The sequence below is a fragment of the Colletotrichum aenigma genome (genome assembly GCF_013390185.1).
Source record: "Colletotrichum aenigma strain Cg56 chromosome Unknown KSG_Cg56_contig09, whole genome shotgun sequence".
In the NCBI taxonomy this organism is placed as follows: Eukaryota; Fungi; Ascomycota; class Sordariomycetes; order Glomerellales; family Glomerellaceae; genus Colletotrichum; species Colletotrichum aenigma.
Window position 1 is genome coordinate 132,377 of NW_023500915.1, and position 15,824 is coordinate 148,200.

Genomic DNA, 15,824 nt, shown 5'->3' on the forward strand with positions numbered 1-15,824 from the left:
TAGCCTTCCCCTCCCCCCTTTTCTTTTTGCCTTTGTTTCCATTTTTGGTCGAATTCTCCCGGGCAAAGACCTCTTGATGACAACAACGAAACCTGTCTTTGAGATTCAATTACTAAAATGAGATGAAGGTGCAGTCTCATACGATGCACGATGTACAAGACTTCTTCGACTTCACCGTCGAATTGTCGGTCGCTCCCTAGGTATGTTGTTGGCACCGTAAGTATTAAGTAACATGGGGGCTAGGCACAGCTTAGCCGCCTGGTTGCCTTCGGACTAGGCAACCAACACCAGACGGCACCATAAAATGCCCTGCTGCTCTCACTGATGTGCTCTGAGTCGAAACTTGATTTACACTAATTAAGCCGACATGTCTACTTCAACTACCACATCGAGCAATTTAGACCCGGCGGCGGTCGCTGACTTTCATGGAACACTCAAACAATCGAAGCGCATCGTCGCCATCGTCGGTGCAGGTCTCTCGGCAGCCTCGGGTCTGGCGACGTTCAGACAAGCCAGTGGACCATGGACGAACCAGGACATGACACAAGTCGCATCGCCCGCCGGGTTTCTACACGATCCGGGCATGGTCTGGCAGTTCTACACCTATCGTCGACAGGAAGCACTTCGCGCGAAACCCAACCCAGCTCACTACGCCTTGGCTGAGCTTGCCCGCCGAGTTCCAGGCTTCATCACTCTCACCCAAAATGTCGACAATCTGAGTCAGCTTGCCGGGCATCCGGCTGATCAGATGAAAGAACTGCATGGGAATCTCTTCACACTGTCTTGCTTCGACAAGGACGGATGCGGGTATGTCGAGCGTGACAACTTTGAGACATCTCTCACCCCGGCCCTTGACCCCTCCAAGGACGAGCAAGCAGCTATGGGAAGCATCGACCCTAATCACCGGCCAAAGGCCAGCCCGGTTCTTCTTGCCGGCATCGCTCGAAAGCACGCACAGATCCTTGGGGACAAATACAAAGAGGAAACACCAACCATCCAGGACTTGACTGCCCTCAAGCCTCCGGAACAGCTCACCGTCAACCCAGTTGCCAACATCCGTTTGACGTCCGGGCTGGCCAAATCAGACCTACCGCAATGCCCCAAGTGTAAGACGAACCTTCTCAGGCCAGGCGTCGTGTGGTTTGGCGAGCCTCTGGCCGTCGAAACAGTGGAAGAAACTAAAGCAATCTTTGACGAGCCTGCGCCTATCGATCTCTGTCTTGTTATAGGCACTTCCAGTTCCGTTTGGCCCGCTGCTGGGTATGCTGAGATGGCCAAGAAGAAAGGCGCGAGAGTTGCAGTCATCAACATCCACGCAGACGATGCAAAGGGTATTCGACCGAACCAGGATTGGGTATTTGTTGGCGACGCCGCTGTCGTTTTGCCGGAGTTGCTGAAGCCTATTGTTGGCGAAATTGAGACGTAGGATATTCGGAAAGGTCTCAGCATATGCCTACCCAGCCCGTCCAACGATCCGCAATAAATTCCAACCCAGTCGAAATGCTATTCTTTACAGTGAAGTGATCATCATACAAAGTGGAGACGCACAACGCGCCCAACATGTTGCTGGCAGAATTACTGCTGATTTTTGAAGCTTGGCAAATGAGGGAGCATTTGTATGTAATCTCCATTTCTTCGAGCCTGTTTCAAAGACGGTTTGCATGAGCTGTAATACAACTTGTGCACAAAATGCCCGTGAAGCTGAATTCAAATGACCAGGGCTGTTTGTCCTATGTAGGGTTGCATGGGTACGGTGTGGACCTGGTCCTCTTCCGGATGAATCGGAGGGGTCTCCCGGAGAGCTAGACAGGGGGGCTGGCGGTGAGATGTTCAACTGCCAATAAGAAGAACGACGGCCCGACCATCTCATGCACCTCGCCCGTAGCCGCCATGGGCTTTCTCGTTTGCGGTGCGAAATATCCACTTGACGCGGGGTCTTTGGGCACACCGACATCTGGCGACTTAGTTGGCCTGAAAGAAACACAACCACGACCCATCATCACAGGGTGAACGATCACGGCTCTCAGTACCGAATCAAGGCCACGATAGCTGACTAAACGCACAAGAAGTCGCACATAAAGCGAATCAAGATGGAGGTGGCCCACGCGAAGTCGCTGCAGGCGTTAAAGGCCAGCGTGCCAAGCGAGAACGCCTCTCCAGAGCGGGTGCGCCTCTGGCTCCTCCAGCTCCTGAGGCACCGCAAAATTGACCTTGTCGATGGACCCATCTCCTTCGTCTGCCTGTGGAACGGCGCTGAGCTGCATTCCATGCACCCGAATCACGTCTTCGGATTCTTCATCTCCAAGGGTCTTGCCCCGCACAAGGCCAGCAACCTTGTCAGAGATATTACAGAATGTCTGGAGGTATGGGCTCACTCGCTTGGAAACCCACTTCCCCAGTCTGGACCCCTTGCTGACGATGGTGGCACTGTCAAGGATTACCGCGCAAGGCGCGCCGCCTGTCGTGCGGCTGGCAAAGTCTGGCTTCCGGAGTCGGACTCCTGCCCAATTCCGGGCGCGGAGACCGAGCACGACTTGATTGATCTTCCTTCGAGTACCGAAATTTCGAAGAGTCGGACGGCCTCGGAAGATATTGCCACTACTTTATCGCCGAATAATCCTGGCCTTTTACTTGGAGCAGCCCTATCCACTGTCATCGGCTTCGGAGTGCTAGCGTGGTGGAGAGTGCGTATCCATTCATGATGAGAAAGAGATGAGAACACGACCTTAATGAGCAAAACGAACACGGGAATGGAAATCTAGAAGGAAAGTTTATGCGCAAATGATCTCTCATTTGTTGACAAAGTTCTACTTGGTGGTCCTTCATCCAAATATATCTCAGCTCTTCGTAGCCTGGTCGTTTTCAACGGCGTGAGAAGTCGCAACTTCCATTGCAAACCCGAAAACACGAGCATACCAGCCTTGAGACCAGTAGCTAAGCTCCATATTGTGCGGTGCTCCGCGTATGAGACTAGCGTCGACTTTCTTGCTCCCCTTGAAAGCCTCCGCATACTCTCGAAGGTCCTTGTCTGTTCCAAACCACAGCCCATCACGCTCGGCGAGGCCAATAGACAGGGGAACCTTGATGTCGGCCGCATATTTCTCGTTCCAAGTCGCCAAGAACTTGCTGTACAGGTCGACGATCTCGCGGAATGGCATGGGGCGGTCGAGAATAGCCGTGTTCTCTAACATTGCAGGGTCAACTCCTCCAGGAATGAACATGATGGCATCTTTGGCTTCTTTCGGTATCGTGAAGAATTCCGGTGGATTATCTCCTATGCGCGCAGAACTAGGATCGCGGAAGTTCTTCGTGCCGTTCCCAAATCCTGAGATGCTGATGCCGGCGAGGGGATAAGCTGGCGACGTCTCTTTCGCGTGGACTGCTGCAGCGACGCATGCTCCAGGGGTGCCCAAGGAATGGCAATGAAGGACGATTGAAGAACAATCGTTGACAACACCAAATGCTTTCCAAATTGCCGGTAGAAGTTGCTGATGGAGAAGCTTGCCCCATTCTTCTTGGAAAGATGAGGTCTCGGGAATGTTGCCGACCGCAGTTGTCTGTTCGTATCCTGGTCTGTCAATTGCAACAAATGGGACTCCAGTAGCTGAGCTCATATGTCTGGCGCTGTACTCGTTGACATCGAAGTATGCGCTGCAATAGCATCCGCCGTGAAGCCCCACAATGAGGGGGCAGAATTTGGGTCGTGAGGGCCCAGAGTCTCGCGGCGGGATGTTGTGACGACCGGAGACGGAAGTTGTGACGGAGAGATCCAGTTTGAAAGCTTGCATTTTGGCGGTTAGAACGTCTGGTTGACGTCGCACGTTTAGGGAAACCAGTAACGAATCCGGACTGTGTATCGTTTGCCGTCGGCTGCTGGCGAAGAATTCAATATTGTCTCCGTAGGATTGAGGCTTGTTCGGACAGATATAAGACCAATAAAAGCAACTGGCCTTGCTAGACAGCTTGACTTCAACGGCCGATATAGAAAGCGATTGTGTGCACTACGCTCAGAAGCATCGACATGACTTCAACCCCGCAGATAACGGAGTGAGGCCAGACTTCGTCTTGAGGGCTTTTCTCGGTTTCGATCAGCCAGGGCCCATAAAAGTATGACAAAAATTGCCGAACTCACAACGCTGGGAGTCTCAATCGCCTGACCTTCTTTATCGGGAACCTCCCCGGCTGAATCAACCGACAAAAATAGTTCGCGTCTCTTTCTATACAAGGATAATTCCATATATCGTCTCGATCCACCTATCACCATACAAAAGCCTGCAAAGGTGCAGGCGAACGACTGCTTGACCCATCAAGAACGCTACGTACCTTGGTGTTGGTTGTTTATACACTGCACGCTTTTCTCCTCTTTCCTCCTGATCTCACGCAGCTGAACCCCCATCTATCGTATGTTTTGAGCTTGTGAGGGGATCTAGGGGCTTAAGGACAACTTCTCAACGTGCAATACAAGCTCATATCGCTGGCAAGCACACTGACACATCGCATCTATTCAGCTATTCAGCTTTTTTGACAAAAGACAAAAATGCAAACGACAATGCCTGCATCAACTGAGAAAGAAGTCCATTTCTTGTTGTTATCCTCAACTAACGATGAGGACCCGAAAATATCGCCTCCCACCATCGCAGCTGACGATGCGACCTCTGGCAAAAAGCCCGAGATCAATGACGATCTCGAGCTCAGCACACCAAGTTCCCTTTCGTCTAGCATTCGTGACTTCAAATTCGAGATTCCCGAATGACGAATCTGAGCAACAACGAGAAAACATGAAGCATCACATGATCGTTGCCCTCTGCGGTAATAAGCTACACAACGCGCCCCTTTCCGATCCCAGGAAGGTCCTTGACATTGGAACAGGTACGGGAATGTGGGCTATTAAGATTATGAATCACGCGATGTTCTTGCGCCTCTGGCTACTGACATTTGGAAGCGGGTGAAACATACCCTGAAGCAGAGGTTGAGAGCATTGACTTGAGTCCCATTCAGCCGCCATTCTTACCACCGAACGTTCACTTCATTGTTGACGACATTGAGGCACAATGGCTGCACAAGGATGATTCTTTGGACTACATTCATTTGCGTCATATGGCGCCATCGGTCAAGGATTGGCCAAAGCTACTAGCTCAGGCGTACAGGTGCGTACAACGATTCGAAATCCTTGTCTGCCGAATATCTCTTGACTGGCAACTAAACAAACTAGAGCTCTCAAACCAGGTGGTTGGCTTGAACTGCAAGACATCGTGCCCGAGTGCAAATGCGACGATAGCACTATGCCCTCTGGGCAACAGTATGCTCCTGCTAAGATGATGGACCTTATCAAAGATGGTCTTTCCCATTTTGATGTGGATCTGCGAGCAGGCAGCAGTCATAAGAATCGAATTGAAGCTGCAGGCTTTCAGAATCTTATCCATGATATCAAGAAACTTCCCGTGGGCACATGGCCAAAGGACTCTCACTTGAAGTCTGTTGGTTCATATGCCCGCGCTGTCATCTATGATGGGCTACACGGCAATACTATCGAGCCTTTTACGAGGGGTTTGGGTTGGACTCCTCTTGAAGTCGAAGCTTTCCTCGTTGAATTTCGCAGAGAAATGCTGAAAGATGACGTTCACCCCTACATCTTGTATCATTCATACTCGGGGCGGAAACCCCCGAGACCGGCGTAATTTAGAAATAACCCAGTTGAGCGGATGAATATTTTGGAGTTTGAATTTTGGATCACTTTGAAATGGAGCCAATTAAGACAATCTGAGAAAGCTGGGGCCAAGCTGGTTATCGAACATGTATATGGGCGTTCGCATTGCATCCATCCTTCAAAACTAGCGAGACAACTCGATACATCCTCAATGGTGTGCCTCACTTCAAAGATTGAGCACACAAGTTTCCAACAGATGCAATATTGAGTCTCTTAGATACGACATTCATGATTCTCGCCGTTCACAGAGATTGCCAGGCGACAACCTTCAATGCCACTGGCGGGTAGATGCAGGAAACGCCAAGGGCAACGGCCCCAATTGTAACCTGCGGTATCCCGTCGACAAACGGATCAAGCTCAGATGGTCCGACGACAAAATCTGTTCTTTTGGTTCACCGCTCCTCCTCGCTGCTCAAAGACTTTCCTATCTTTCTAGAAGACATTCTGTCTCGAGCAGCTCTATCACCCCCAATTCTGCCGAGAAACATCTTTCGTGCAGCCAAGATCCTGGCCATCAAGGCTGCACACGTACAATGGCCCACGCTGAGCTTTCATCTTCCTATCGTCGGTACAAGATCAAGACCGATCAGGCACTTGGTTGGGTGATTACCACTGCGGGAGAGCTGAGTGGTGTCAAGAACGTTTCACAGTCACACAAAGTACTGGAGCTGGTAGACATGGCGCAGATATGCGCAGCAGCTGGGAAGATCATGCCGGAGAGTAGGAAATCAGCACTTCGAGAGGCTCTTGCACTTCGTCGTCGCTGTGCGAAATGGTTCCAGCATCACGGTTCTCCCGCAGCAAACTCTGCTCATGCCTTCTTCAACGACAAGTTGCAGCAGATTCTTGACTGCTTTCCCGCCTCTGTAACGAGTAACACGTCGAAAGGAACGACGACTCGCGACAAAGCTCAAAGCGACAACTTCTTTGCGGTCCTTGGTGACAGTATGGACATTGGGGCGACTGCCCCTGACGACACTGAACCGAGCCAAGCGCGTGTTGACGCGAACCCCAAGCCGACTATCGAGCGTCCGAACATTGAACCACCTGCACGACCTCTCGAGAAGTTAACCACCATCGAGGACAATCATATCATGGAGCTCATCTGTCTCTTCAACGATGCTCGCGACGTCCGCAACTTCCTCAAGCGTACTTGGACACGGTACGCTGAACGGAAGACCGATCTTGTGACCGCCAGTCTAGTAACTCAGGCCTCCTTCCAACACTTGACACATCTCGAACTCGACTTCTCGCGGGGTTATCGCTTTGGTTTCCTCGACATCATGTTTGGAACTCTGTACACATTTTGCGCTCTAGGAGAGGCAAAGCATTGGCTGGTGATGCCGACCGAGACCGAGGCCAAAGCGTTTGCGTACGACAACATGCAACGGATTATAAGGTCTGGATGGATACCGACGCCAGAAATTGACGATTGGCTCATGTCAGATACGCTTGGCATGTTGGATTCCATTGCGGATGTTCTCTCAAAAGGCGGGCAGCCAACAGAAGATGCGCTCCGGCCAGTTTTGTCCAAGTGCTCGACGAACGCCGAGCATTTTCTTCCCGACACACGCCGTCTCGCTCAACTCCACATTGAGTCTAAGGCAATGCAACCATCTTTTGCTCGAGTGGATCTTCTCGCCACTCGTCTCAGAGAGACAATACAACGCACCCGGGTCAGGATGAGTACCGCGGCTATGTGTCGTACATTCTTCGACCTCTACACCATCAGTGGTCTGCACTCTCTTGTTGAGTCTGATCTGAAGCAATTCATGAGCCATCGTTCGATACAACATCTGATAGAGATCGACAAGAGTTCTGGCATTCAGGATTCTTTGATGAAAGCTCATCTTGACGCTCTCTTTCCGCCTGTCAATTCAGATCAGAAGAAACTCTCTGTCCGCAATCCGTTGTTTCTAGGGTCTGTTCTGAGTTCTCTGGTTTTGAAACTGAACAGTTCGGAGCTCAGTATAGTGAACAAAAGCGGATCGCTGATGGCCGCGGCGCATTTGTACAATGCTCTTCGCGTTTTCAATCCCCAGACCATGCCGCGCTGGCACGACCTGGACCTCTTGATCGAGCTGCAGAAGGAGCCTATGTTTGCCCCCGAGCCGCCAACCGAGTTCGCTCAATGCGTCAGTAGATTCTGGATAGCTCAAGGACTAAAGCCGTCGGAGATTGTGTCAGCTCGAATGACGTCCAGAAGACTGGCTCTTGCATCTGGACGTAAACATCCAACCGAACTATATGAGAAGCGTTTGGCAGGTTTGAAAAGGGGCTCCGGGGTGAGAAGAGAGCTTCGGACTTTGGCGGAGGGGCTTGATCCCTTGAAGAACACCCCAGGCAAGCGGCGCGAGTTGCGACTGGCACCGCTATTGCAACATCTTCACTGGATGCGATGCATTACCGGTGGATGGAGGCTATCAATGGACGAGAAGACGGTACGAGGGTCTGTCGAGACAGATCTGGGAAAACGTCTCGGTCGCGGTCAATCTCCTCCCCGAGCAAGTGATCTACCCGTTGTCGTCTGGCTTGGTCAACTGGAGAAGATGATCCAAGCTGAGACACCAAGCTTGTTCTTTGGCTTCACAGAATTGGAACAAATCATGCTCGATAGTCTCGGCTCTCTTGCGTCGACTGGGGCGGTAGCTCGCGCCTTTGAACAGCCCGACTGTGCCCTTGCGTCGTGGAAAAAGAGCATGCCATCTGAGGAATCGCTCCTCGAATCTGAGCATAAAAGGTGGTTGGGTTGGTGCAGGTAAGTCTCTCATCTCCCGTGCTCCGACCTAAATGACGTTTGCTCATACCATTCGTTGTAGCAAATTGGGTATCACAGTGCCTTCCGGGCTTGTAGGCACACCAAAACAAACCCACTGAGATCTACCTGTGTAAGGTCTTCTGCTGTACCAGTTCCCAGTGCCTGCAGATTTAATGAACTTGCGTTTATTTCAGTCTAGAACTATGTGTTTTTGTGATTATCAGATTGACGAAGAGCATGTCACTTCTTGTGACTTTGTCGTTTGAGCAAAATTGACCTAAGAAATGGCCTCATGCTGAGTTACACTAATGGCATCATAGCCTGTTGAAGTCTACTTTACCACAAAATTGTTTGCTTTAGATCATGACTGAAGACACTTTTGAATCCCAATTCTTGATATTGCCTCTCGTGTTGATCCGGATCCTCAGTCATCATGCATTCCGACGCATCTTAACAGACATGTTCCCAAACTAACAGTGATCCCTGAGGTAGCTGCGAGAAGCTGCAAAGATGACAGCAGTTGATCGCCGTTTTCAATGTTGACCTTTTAGCACAGTTCATGCAGATTCGCCTTTTCAAATGAAGTAAGTCTTTTCATCTACGAAACTCCGTAGTTCCTTCTTTTGTCGTTCTGGCCGATTAGGACCTTCCTAGTTGTGTGACGTGTCGGTTGCTTCTCGATTACAGCAAGTCCTTCCCTCACCTCTTTCCTTAAATAAGACCTCCTCGAGAGGGTATAAATTCAGACTTCTAGCCATCTGTCCTCCGGTTCCTCTTGTCCTCCTCCAACGCACAATTTTGGTCTCGATCGACCGGGCTTGTCAATACTTCAAAGGTCTCCAACATTTCTTCATTTTCCACATTGCTTTGAAACACACACAAATCAACTTGACTTGACCTCAAGTCGCAGAAACAAAACAACGCCATATTTGAACTGAACTTCGGACTTGCCTGTTCTACGTCGCTCTTGCCTCGCAACACCAAATACACAAAGTCTTCAGACGCTTCTTTCAAAATTTGAGCCTTATCCTCAAGTCGAGTCGCTCTTACCTTCCGACACAATTAATGATGGAGTTCATCCCGGCTCGAGACCTCATTGTAGCGCGATATGCAACTAAAGTCACACGAATCGAGGACTTCGCCGATCAAGATGTTAGAGGCTGGCTGACAATCAACCGTTCAGCACGAGATGGCAACATGAAGCGAACCCCATGGGCCCTTCGTATTCTTCCGGACTATGTCGAAGAGATCAACAGCAACTTCCCTCAAGCTCTGATTGCCATGGATAACAGTCGAAATGTCGGCTGCCTCAACGGTATCGCTCTGCTCAACTCAAGGATCAAAATCACAACTCTTGGCGGTCTCGACCGTCCCCGCGAACTGTACCGAGCTATCCACAGCGGCCAGCCTGACGATGGCATAAAGTCGAGGCTGGGCCGTGAGAGCGACGCGGTTTTCTTCCATCATCATCTTCGGCGACACTTGAGGTGGCAGAGCCGGGAGCCAAGTCCCTTTCTTTCAGCGACTAATGACCTTAAAAAGGCTGCCCGAATTGCTGCAATTTACGTTGCAAAGGGCTTTGACGATGTCCGAATCATCAGGTTCAACACCCAAGGACCTGGTTGGGATCACAATTTGAATCGAATGTGGAACCCCCGCGAGCTGGCCAGAATGTTGAGCCCGCGTGACGACAAGAAACACTTGGACAACGAGGTGCTCATTGAGCACTCCATCCCGAAGGATAGCATTCTTGAGAAATACAGATGGCAAGAGCACAAGGCGCACCTGGACCCGAGCGGCCGGACTGAGGCACACGCAAAAGCAATTCAGTTGACAAGAGACAAGATCAAGGTGGATCGCCAGGAAAAGGCTCAGAAGCTTTGTGAGGACAATAGCAAGAAAGCTGCGGAGGAGACACAGGCGAAGGGGAAGGCCGAAGCTCAAGACAAAATGAAACCACAGTATGATGCGGAAGAATCTGAGAAGAAGCGAAAAGCCAATGACGACGAGGGCGAGGAATTTACACCCGTCGCGAAGAGACTCAAGCGGTTTAAAATTGGTCAGAAGATGACGGCAAACTCAAGCCGTTAAAGGGCATCGGAAAGTCGCAGCCATGATGAAGGGAGGAATGGAAGGCGGCGGTGCCACTGTTGGATCAATTACGGTTTTTCTTCTTTCCTATGTCTGCCTTCTTTGCGTTGTCTGGGGTGCTTCGTTACAGGTGAAAGGAGCGCGAAATTCCAGCAGCACCTGGCATGGTCACTAGCATAATGCGATAAAATAGCGCCAATTTCTATCATCATTCGTCTTGAACATGCTCGTGCCACTGAATCCGACTTCATACAATGTTCGCGAAAGGCGGGTAACCATTTCCGCTAAATATTTCTCAGGAACACAATGAGAAAACATGGAGGCATGTGTAGACCTATGCGGTCTCGTAAAAGTTTCACCTCTGGTGGGATTGTAGACACATGTCACCTTACGCGCGCATACATACGCGTGGTCAGTAATGCGCAAGTCTCAAGTAGATTCGTTGAGAGCTCGCATCATGGTCTCCCTTAAACTCAAATAGGCATATTGTCTTGGTAACTGACTCGACTTAGGTCTGAGGCGCCTGATCTTGTCCATGAAATCTATTGAGACCCTTTCACGGCTCCGTCCATCTATCTGACACGCTGTAGGGCGATTTTAGCGGATGCACGAGTATTAGGAGCGTCTGCACAACTGCTTGCTCGCGCGAAGTACGTTCCTCCAAACGCGCGGTCCTTGCCTGCGATCCAGTTGAGTAAGGAAAAGAAACCTGGCTAACCAGCATTCTCTCCAATAGTGCGGTGCTGCATTCAAGTTGCAGAGCGTCAACGTCAGCGAAGGTGCTTGTGCTTGCTTCTGTACCGAGTAAATGGCGCACTGAGTTATTGTTTTGTTTAAATCCTGTCATCGGCCATAGCGTGGCATCTGCTACACAGTATTGGTTTTGTTATATCACCGCTCAAAAACCATCACTTGGCGTGTTCCGTCAAAGTTTCCCTCTGCTTCCCGCGAAAGCTTTCACCTCGGGGCTGCTGAAAGTGGCTAGCATCTATCGACCCGTGGTTGCCATTTCGGAGGTCGAATCAAGGATGAGCCTGAGTTCGAGGGCGAGGACAACATCAGCTCATTCGACTACATTCCATCTGGCGCTGCGTCCTCTGCTGTCGGTTCATCTTACCCAAGGCAGACTGCTCGCCGTGGTAACCCTAGCTTTGGTGGCAGAATCAAGCGCGAAACTGTGCTCAAAGAGGAATTCGACGACATACCAGCTCCGGTTAGTCTTCTGCCCCTCGGTCTAATCAATGGTCGCTACGAGGTTGTGTACATGGGCTTTGGCCGCAGCTATCTGAACGAAGACAGCGCACTTCCCTCCTACATACAACCCCACCGGCACCCACTGTTAGTGCCGCGCCGGGTCCGCCACATCAACACTAACACTACCAAATCCATCCCATACAACTAGAACCCTCGCCCGCGATGGCCTCGCAGCCAGCCGCGGGCCCCTCGCAGGCCCCTAGAGGCCTCTCATCCTCTATACATAGCCTCCCCCGGACCCCCCCTCCCCCTACCTCCCTACCTCCACGACCGAGGGGCCTCACGCCCCCCCCTATCCGGCCCTTGGGAAGGGGGCCACGATCGGCCGCCGCCGCCCTCCAGCAGGCTCGAGAGGGTCGGGCCCTCCGAGATGAGGCCCTAGACCTCCTCGCCAAAGGCCTAGATGCCCTCATTGGGACGGCCCCAGCACGACTAAAGGCTACAGCCCAGGACCTCATCGATACCTTTACCCGGTTTGCGACCGCAGAAATCTCTGGACCCACCCCCGGCCCCGGCACGGGAAAGACGTATGCCCAGGCAGCTAGTGACTCTACCGCTAGCGGCCCCGGCCCCAGCCCCGGCCCCAGCTCCGGCTCCGGCCCCAGGCCGAACCCAGTAACAGGCCGGCGGGCCACCAGCTGCATACGCCAGCCTAAACAGACCCAGGACCTCCGCCTACTAGTTCGGCTCCCGGCAGAACATATACCTACCTCCAGAACCCTAGCCCCTCACTCAGTTAAGATGGTGGTAACAAAGGAGCTTAACTTACAGCCGCAAGACCTAGTTGAGGTCCGCCATACTGCTACAGGCTTCTCACTTCAGCCCCAAAACAAGGAGATCCAAGCCTTACTTCTTCAGAGAGCCCTTAAGATCAAAAACTGCCTTACAGCTGAGAAGGTTGAGATACCTACTAAGTGGCATCAGTATATCGTCCTATTCTGCCCCCTCTACTTTACCAGCCTTGATGGCAGTAGGGTTAGCATAGAATCTGAAATAGAGGAAGAGGTCTTCCTAAAGACAAAGCAAAGACTCCTCTCCTGGCGCCCAACCCGAGATAGCCCCGATCTAGCCACAGCTACACAAAGCCTGATTATCGCCCTCCCTCAAGGGGTTAAGGGAGGCTTCCGCCTGTTTGGACAGTCAGGCCCTGCCCGTCTGCTTCCCCCGAGGAAGCAGACCCCCAAACAACACTCCCCTAGCTGCCAGGGCTTTCACTCAAACCGCTACTGCACCCGGAAACCCCTCTGCGAGAACTGCAGCAAACCGCTAGATACTCATGAGGCTGGGAGCTGCTTAGCTAGGTCTAAGTGTGCTAACTGCTATGGTCCCTTCCCAGCAAGCCATGCAGACTGCCCAGCTAGGCCTCTGCTGGTTAATGGAAACCTAATTATCCCAACCTGGAAGGAACTGCGAGGTATCCAGATAGCTGGAGAGAAGGCGTCTGATGATCTCCTAGCTAGCTGGGCCTGCGCCCCAGGCAGCACACAGCAAGCCAGGGCTAAGCCAAGCGCTACACAAGAGCAACAACTGGCATCTAAGCGCCCTCAACCCCTCACACCCACATAAGACTTAATTGTTGTTGCAGATACTGCTAGTGTAGCTGGGAGCAACAATATGGATGAGGATGAGGCTGAAGACTCTGAAGCCCTCCCCCCCCTAACTAACCGCCCTATCCATCCACTCCTAAGCAGCAGCAGGAGCCAGAGGGTAGCCCAGAAGCCTGACTATAATATTGTTAATGCCTACACCCACCTCGACCTCGACTCAGAGCTATAGGCTCAGGCCAGCTACCCTATAGGTACTACGAGTTGCCTAGTGTAATGTGGGGAAGAGGAGCCCAGCCTATACAGCTCTCTTGGAGCTCTGCTGGGCAGATCAGATCGACATAGTCCTAATACAGGAACCCTGGGTAGGCTATAGAGATAAGATGCAGATTAACACACACCTAGGCTTTAACTCCTATATACCAGTTGACTTCTGGAACAGCAGAGACATAAGGCCTAGGGTTATGACCTACACACGTAAAGGTCTAAGGCTGCAGATACAGCAACAAAGACCTACCTAATTAAGAGATATCTTATGGGTGAAAGCTGGCGACCTCACTATTATGAATATATATAGGCCGCCAGATGAGCCTATAAACCAAGCAACCAGCCTCCTTTTAGATTATCAACCGCCAGAGAGAGCCCTTATCGCTAGGGACCTTAATGCCTGCCACTCCTCTTGGGAACCTGGGACCCCTAGCTGGAACCAGGGCGACGATATTGCAGAGTGGGCTGAAGTCTATGATCTGTCGTTTATTGGAGAAGTTAGGGCCCCTACCTATACTCATAGGCATACCCTCAACCTGACCTTCTCAAATATCCCCTTTGCTGAAGCTTATATTAGCCCACACCTACACCCAGGGGCTGACCACCAAGCTATTACAACAATTATCCCTATAGGCAAGGCCCAGGAACAGGGACGCCAGACTAGCCACCTCTCAGTCCCAGAGTCAGCCCTACCCCGATTTATCGACCTAGTAAAGGCTGGGGCTGCAGCCCTGCCTACCCCAGGGGAACACCCAAGCCCAGCGGAGCTGGACACTCTAGCTGCCTAACTGGTTAGTCTCTTCCACACAGCCGTTCAAGCTGTAGGTAAGAGACGGACTAACCAGGGCAGGGGAGCCCCCTGGTGGACAGAAGACTGCTCAGAAGCCTACCGAGCTGCTATTAAGGCTAGGCGCCAACAGGCCCAAGAACCAGGGCTAGTTATACCTCCCCCTGTCCTAGAGGAGCAGAAAGTCTTCCTGACAACCGTCAGAAGGGCAAAACGCGCCTACTAGATAGCTAAGATTAAAGAGGTTAAGACAGACCAAGACCTGTATAAAATCTTAGGCTGGCGGAAGTCTAGCTTAGCAGTTAAAGCCCTACCTCTCATAGTAGAAGGACGGACGATCAGCAATAGCCTTAATAAGGCTCAGGCCCTTCGAAAGGCCTTATTAGAGCGATTTAGTGCTGCAGACAACTTACCTGGGAACCCCTTTGCTATTCCAGTAGTCGCAAGGCGTCTTATACCCTGGTAGGATATAGTTAGTATGGAGGAAGTACGCCAGGCTACTCTAACAGAGACTACAACCCCTGGGACTGATAGGATTACTACAAAGTTACTATAATGCACCTGGGGTTTAGTAGCTAGGCCTATACAGCAGCTCTTCCAGGCCTGCGTATAGGTAGGCTACTTCCCTAGACCCTTCCGCAAAGCAGAGGTTGTTATGATCCAGAAGCCGGGGAAAACAGACTTCTCTAAGACTGGGTCTTAGCGCCTGATATCCCTGTTATCCTGCTTAGGCAAAGGCTTAGAGCGGCTGATAGCAAAAAGGATGGCCTACCTTACTATCCTAGAAGGGGCTGCCAGCCCACAGCAGGTTGGAGCCCTACCAGGGAGGGCTGCAGTTGACCTCACAACCTGTCTAACCCATGAGATTGAGAGGGCTCTAGATACAGGGCTTACTGCGACGCTAGCAACAATGGACGTCAAGGGGGCGTTTGATTCCGTCTTACGAAACCGACTTATTATCAGGCTACGACAGCAGGGCTGGCCTAGCAGCCTGATCAGACTGGTCTACACCTTCACCTCCAGCCGAACAGCCTGCGTCAGGCTAGAGGATACTACTACTGAGGACTTCCCTCTTTCCTGTGGACTACCGCAAGGCTCTCCGCTGTCACCTATCCTCTTCCTGCTCTATATAGCTGATATCCTAGCTGACGATCAGAAGCTACGGTTTGGCTATGCAGACGATATAGGCTTAGTAGCTACTAGCCCCTCGCTAGAAGAGAATGCTACAGCCCTAGGCCAGGAGATCACTAGTATCCTCAGCTGGGGAACAGAAAATAAAGTCGCCTTTAACCCAGCTAAGTGTGAGGCAATCCACTTCAGCAGAAAATATAAACAGACAACAGACCTACCAGATATCCAAGCGAGAGGCCTAACTATTAAGGCCTCAACTAAGCCTATAAGATAGCTAGGGGTCTG

General features: G+C 51.4%; 7 protein-coding genes across 7 annotated transcripts; 6 read left to right on the top strand and 1 right to left on the bottom strand.

Moving 5' to 3' along the window:
• Nucleotides 1-367: 367 nt before the first annotated feature.
• On the top strand, nt 368-1,426 carry CGCA056_v012769 (NAD-dependent protein deacylase; the record flags this gene model as incomplete). Its single annotated transcript, XM_037328013.1, has 1 exon — nt 368-1,426. One exon carries the CDS (start codon nt 368-370, stop codon nt 1,424-1,426), a length of 1,059 nt encoding a protein of 352 aa, XP_037172793.1.
• Nucleotides 1,427-2,090: 664 nt separating this feature from the next.
• CGCA056_v012770 (uncharacterized protein) lies at nt 2,091-2,702 on the top strand (the record flags this gene model as incomplete). Its single annotated transcript, XM_037328014.1, has 1 exon — nt 2,091-2,702. One exon carries the CDS (start codon nt 2,091-2,093, stop codon nt 2,700-2,702), a length of 612 nt encoding a protein of 203 aa, XP_037173355.1.
• Nucleotides 2,703-2,837: 135 nt separating this feature from the next.
• Nucleotides 2,838-3,788, bottom strand: CGCA056_v012771 (uncharacterized protein; the record flags this gene model as incomplete). The annotated part of the gene is made up of 1 exon (XM_037328015.1): nt 2,838-3,788. One exon carries the CDS (start codon nt 3,786-3,788, stop codon nt 2,838-2,840), a length of 951 nt encoding a protein of 316 aa, XP_037173381.1.
• Nucleotides 3,789-4,778: 990 nt separating this feature from the next.
• CGCA056_v012772 (Secondary metabolism regulator LAE1) lies at nt 4,779-5,678 on the top strand (the record flags this gene model as incomplete). Its single annotated transcript, XM_037328016.1, has 3 exons — nt 4,779-4,869; nt 4,943-5,147; nt 5,213-5,678. The coding sequence occupies 3 exons, from the start codon at nt 4,779-4,781 to the stop codon at nt 5,676-5,678; spliced, it is 762 nt and encodes a 253-aa protein (XP_037173354.1).
• A 1,123-nt stretch (nt 5,679-6,801) lies between these two features.
• On the top strand, nt 6,802-8,469 carry CGCA056_v012773 (uncharacterized protein; the record flags this gene model as incomplete). The annotated part of the gene is made up of 1 exon (XM_037328017.1): nt 6,802-8,469. The coding sequence occupies one exon, from the start codon at nt 6,802-6,804 to the stop codon at nt 8,467-8,469; it is 1,668 nt and encodes a 555-aa protein (XP_037173380.1).
• Nucleotides 8,470-9,533: 1,064 nt separating this feature from the next.
• Nucleotides 9,534-10,556, top strand: CGCA056_v012774 (uncharacterized protein; the record flags this gene model as incomplete). The annotated part of the gene is made up of 1 exon (XM_037328018.1): nt 9,534-10,556. The coding sequence occupies one exon, from the start codon at nt 9,534-9,536 to the stop codon at nt 10,554-10,556; it is 1,023 nt and encodes a 340-aa protein (XP_037173247.1).
• Nucleotides 10,557-11,205: 649 nt separating this feature from the next.
• CGCA056_v012775 (uncharacterized protein) lies at nt 11,206-11,393 on the top strand (the record flags this gene model as incomplete). Its single annotated transcript, XM_037328019.1, has 2 exons — nt 11,206; nt 11,293-11,393. Coding segments are annotated over 2 exons (102 nt in total).
• Between the last annotated feature and the right edge of the window lie 4,431 nt (nt 11,394-15,824).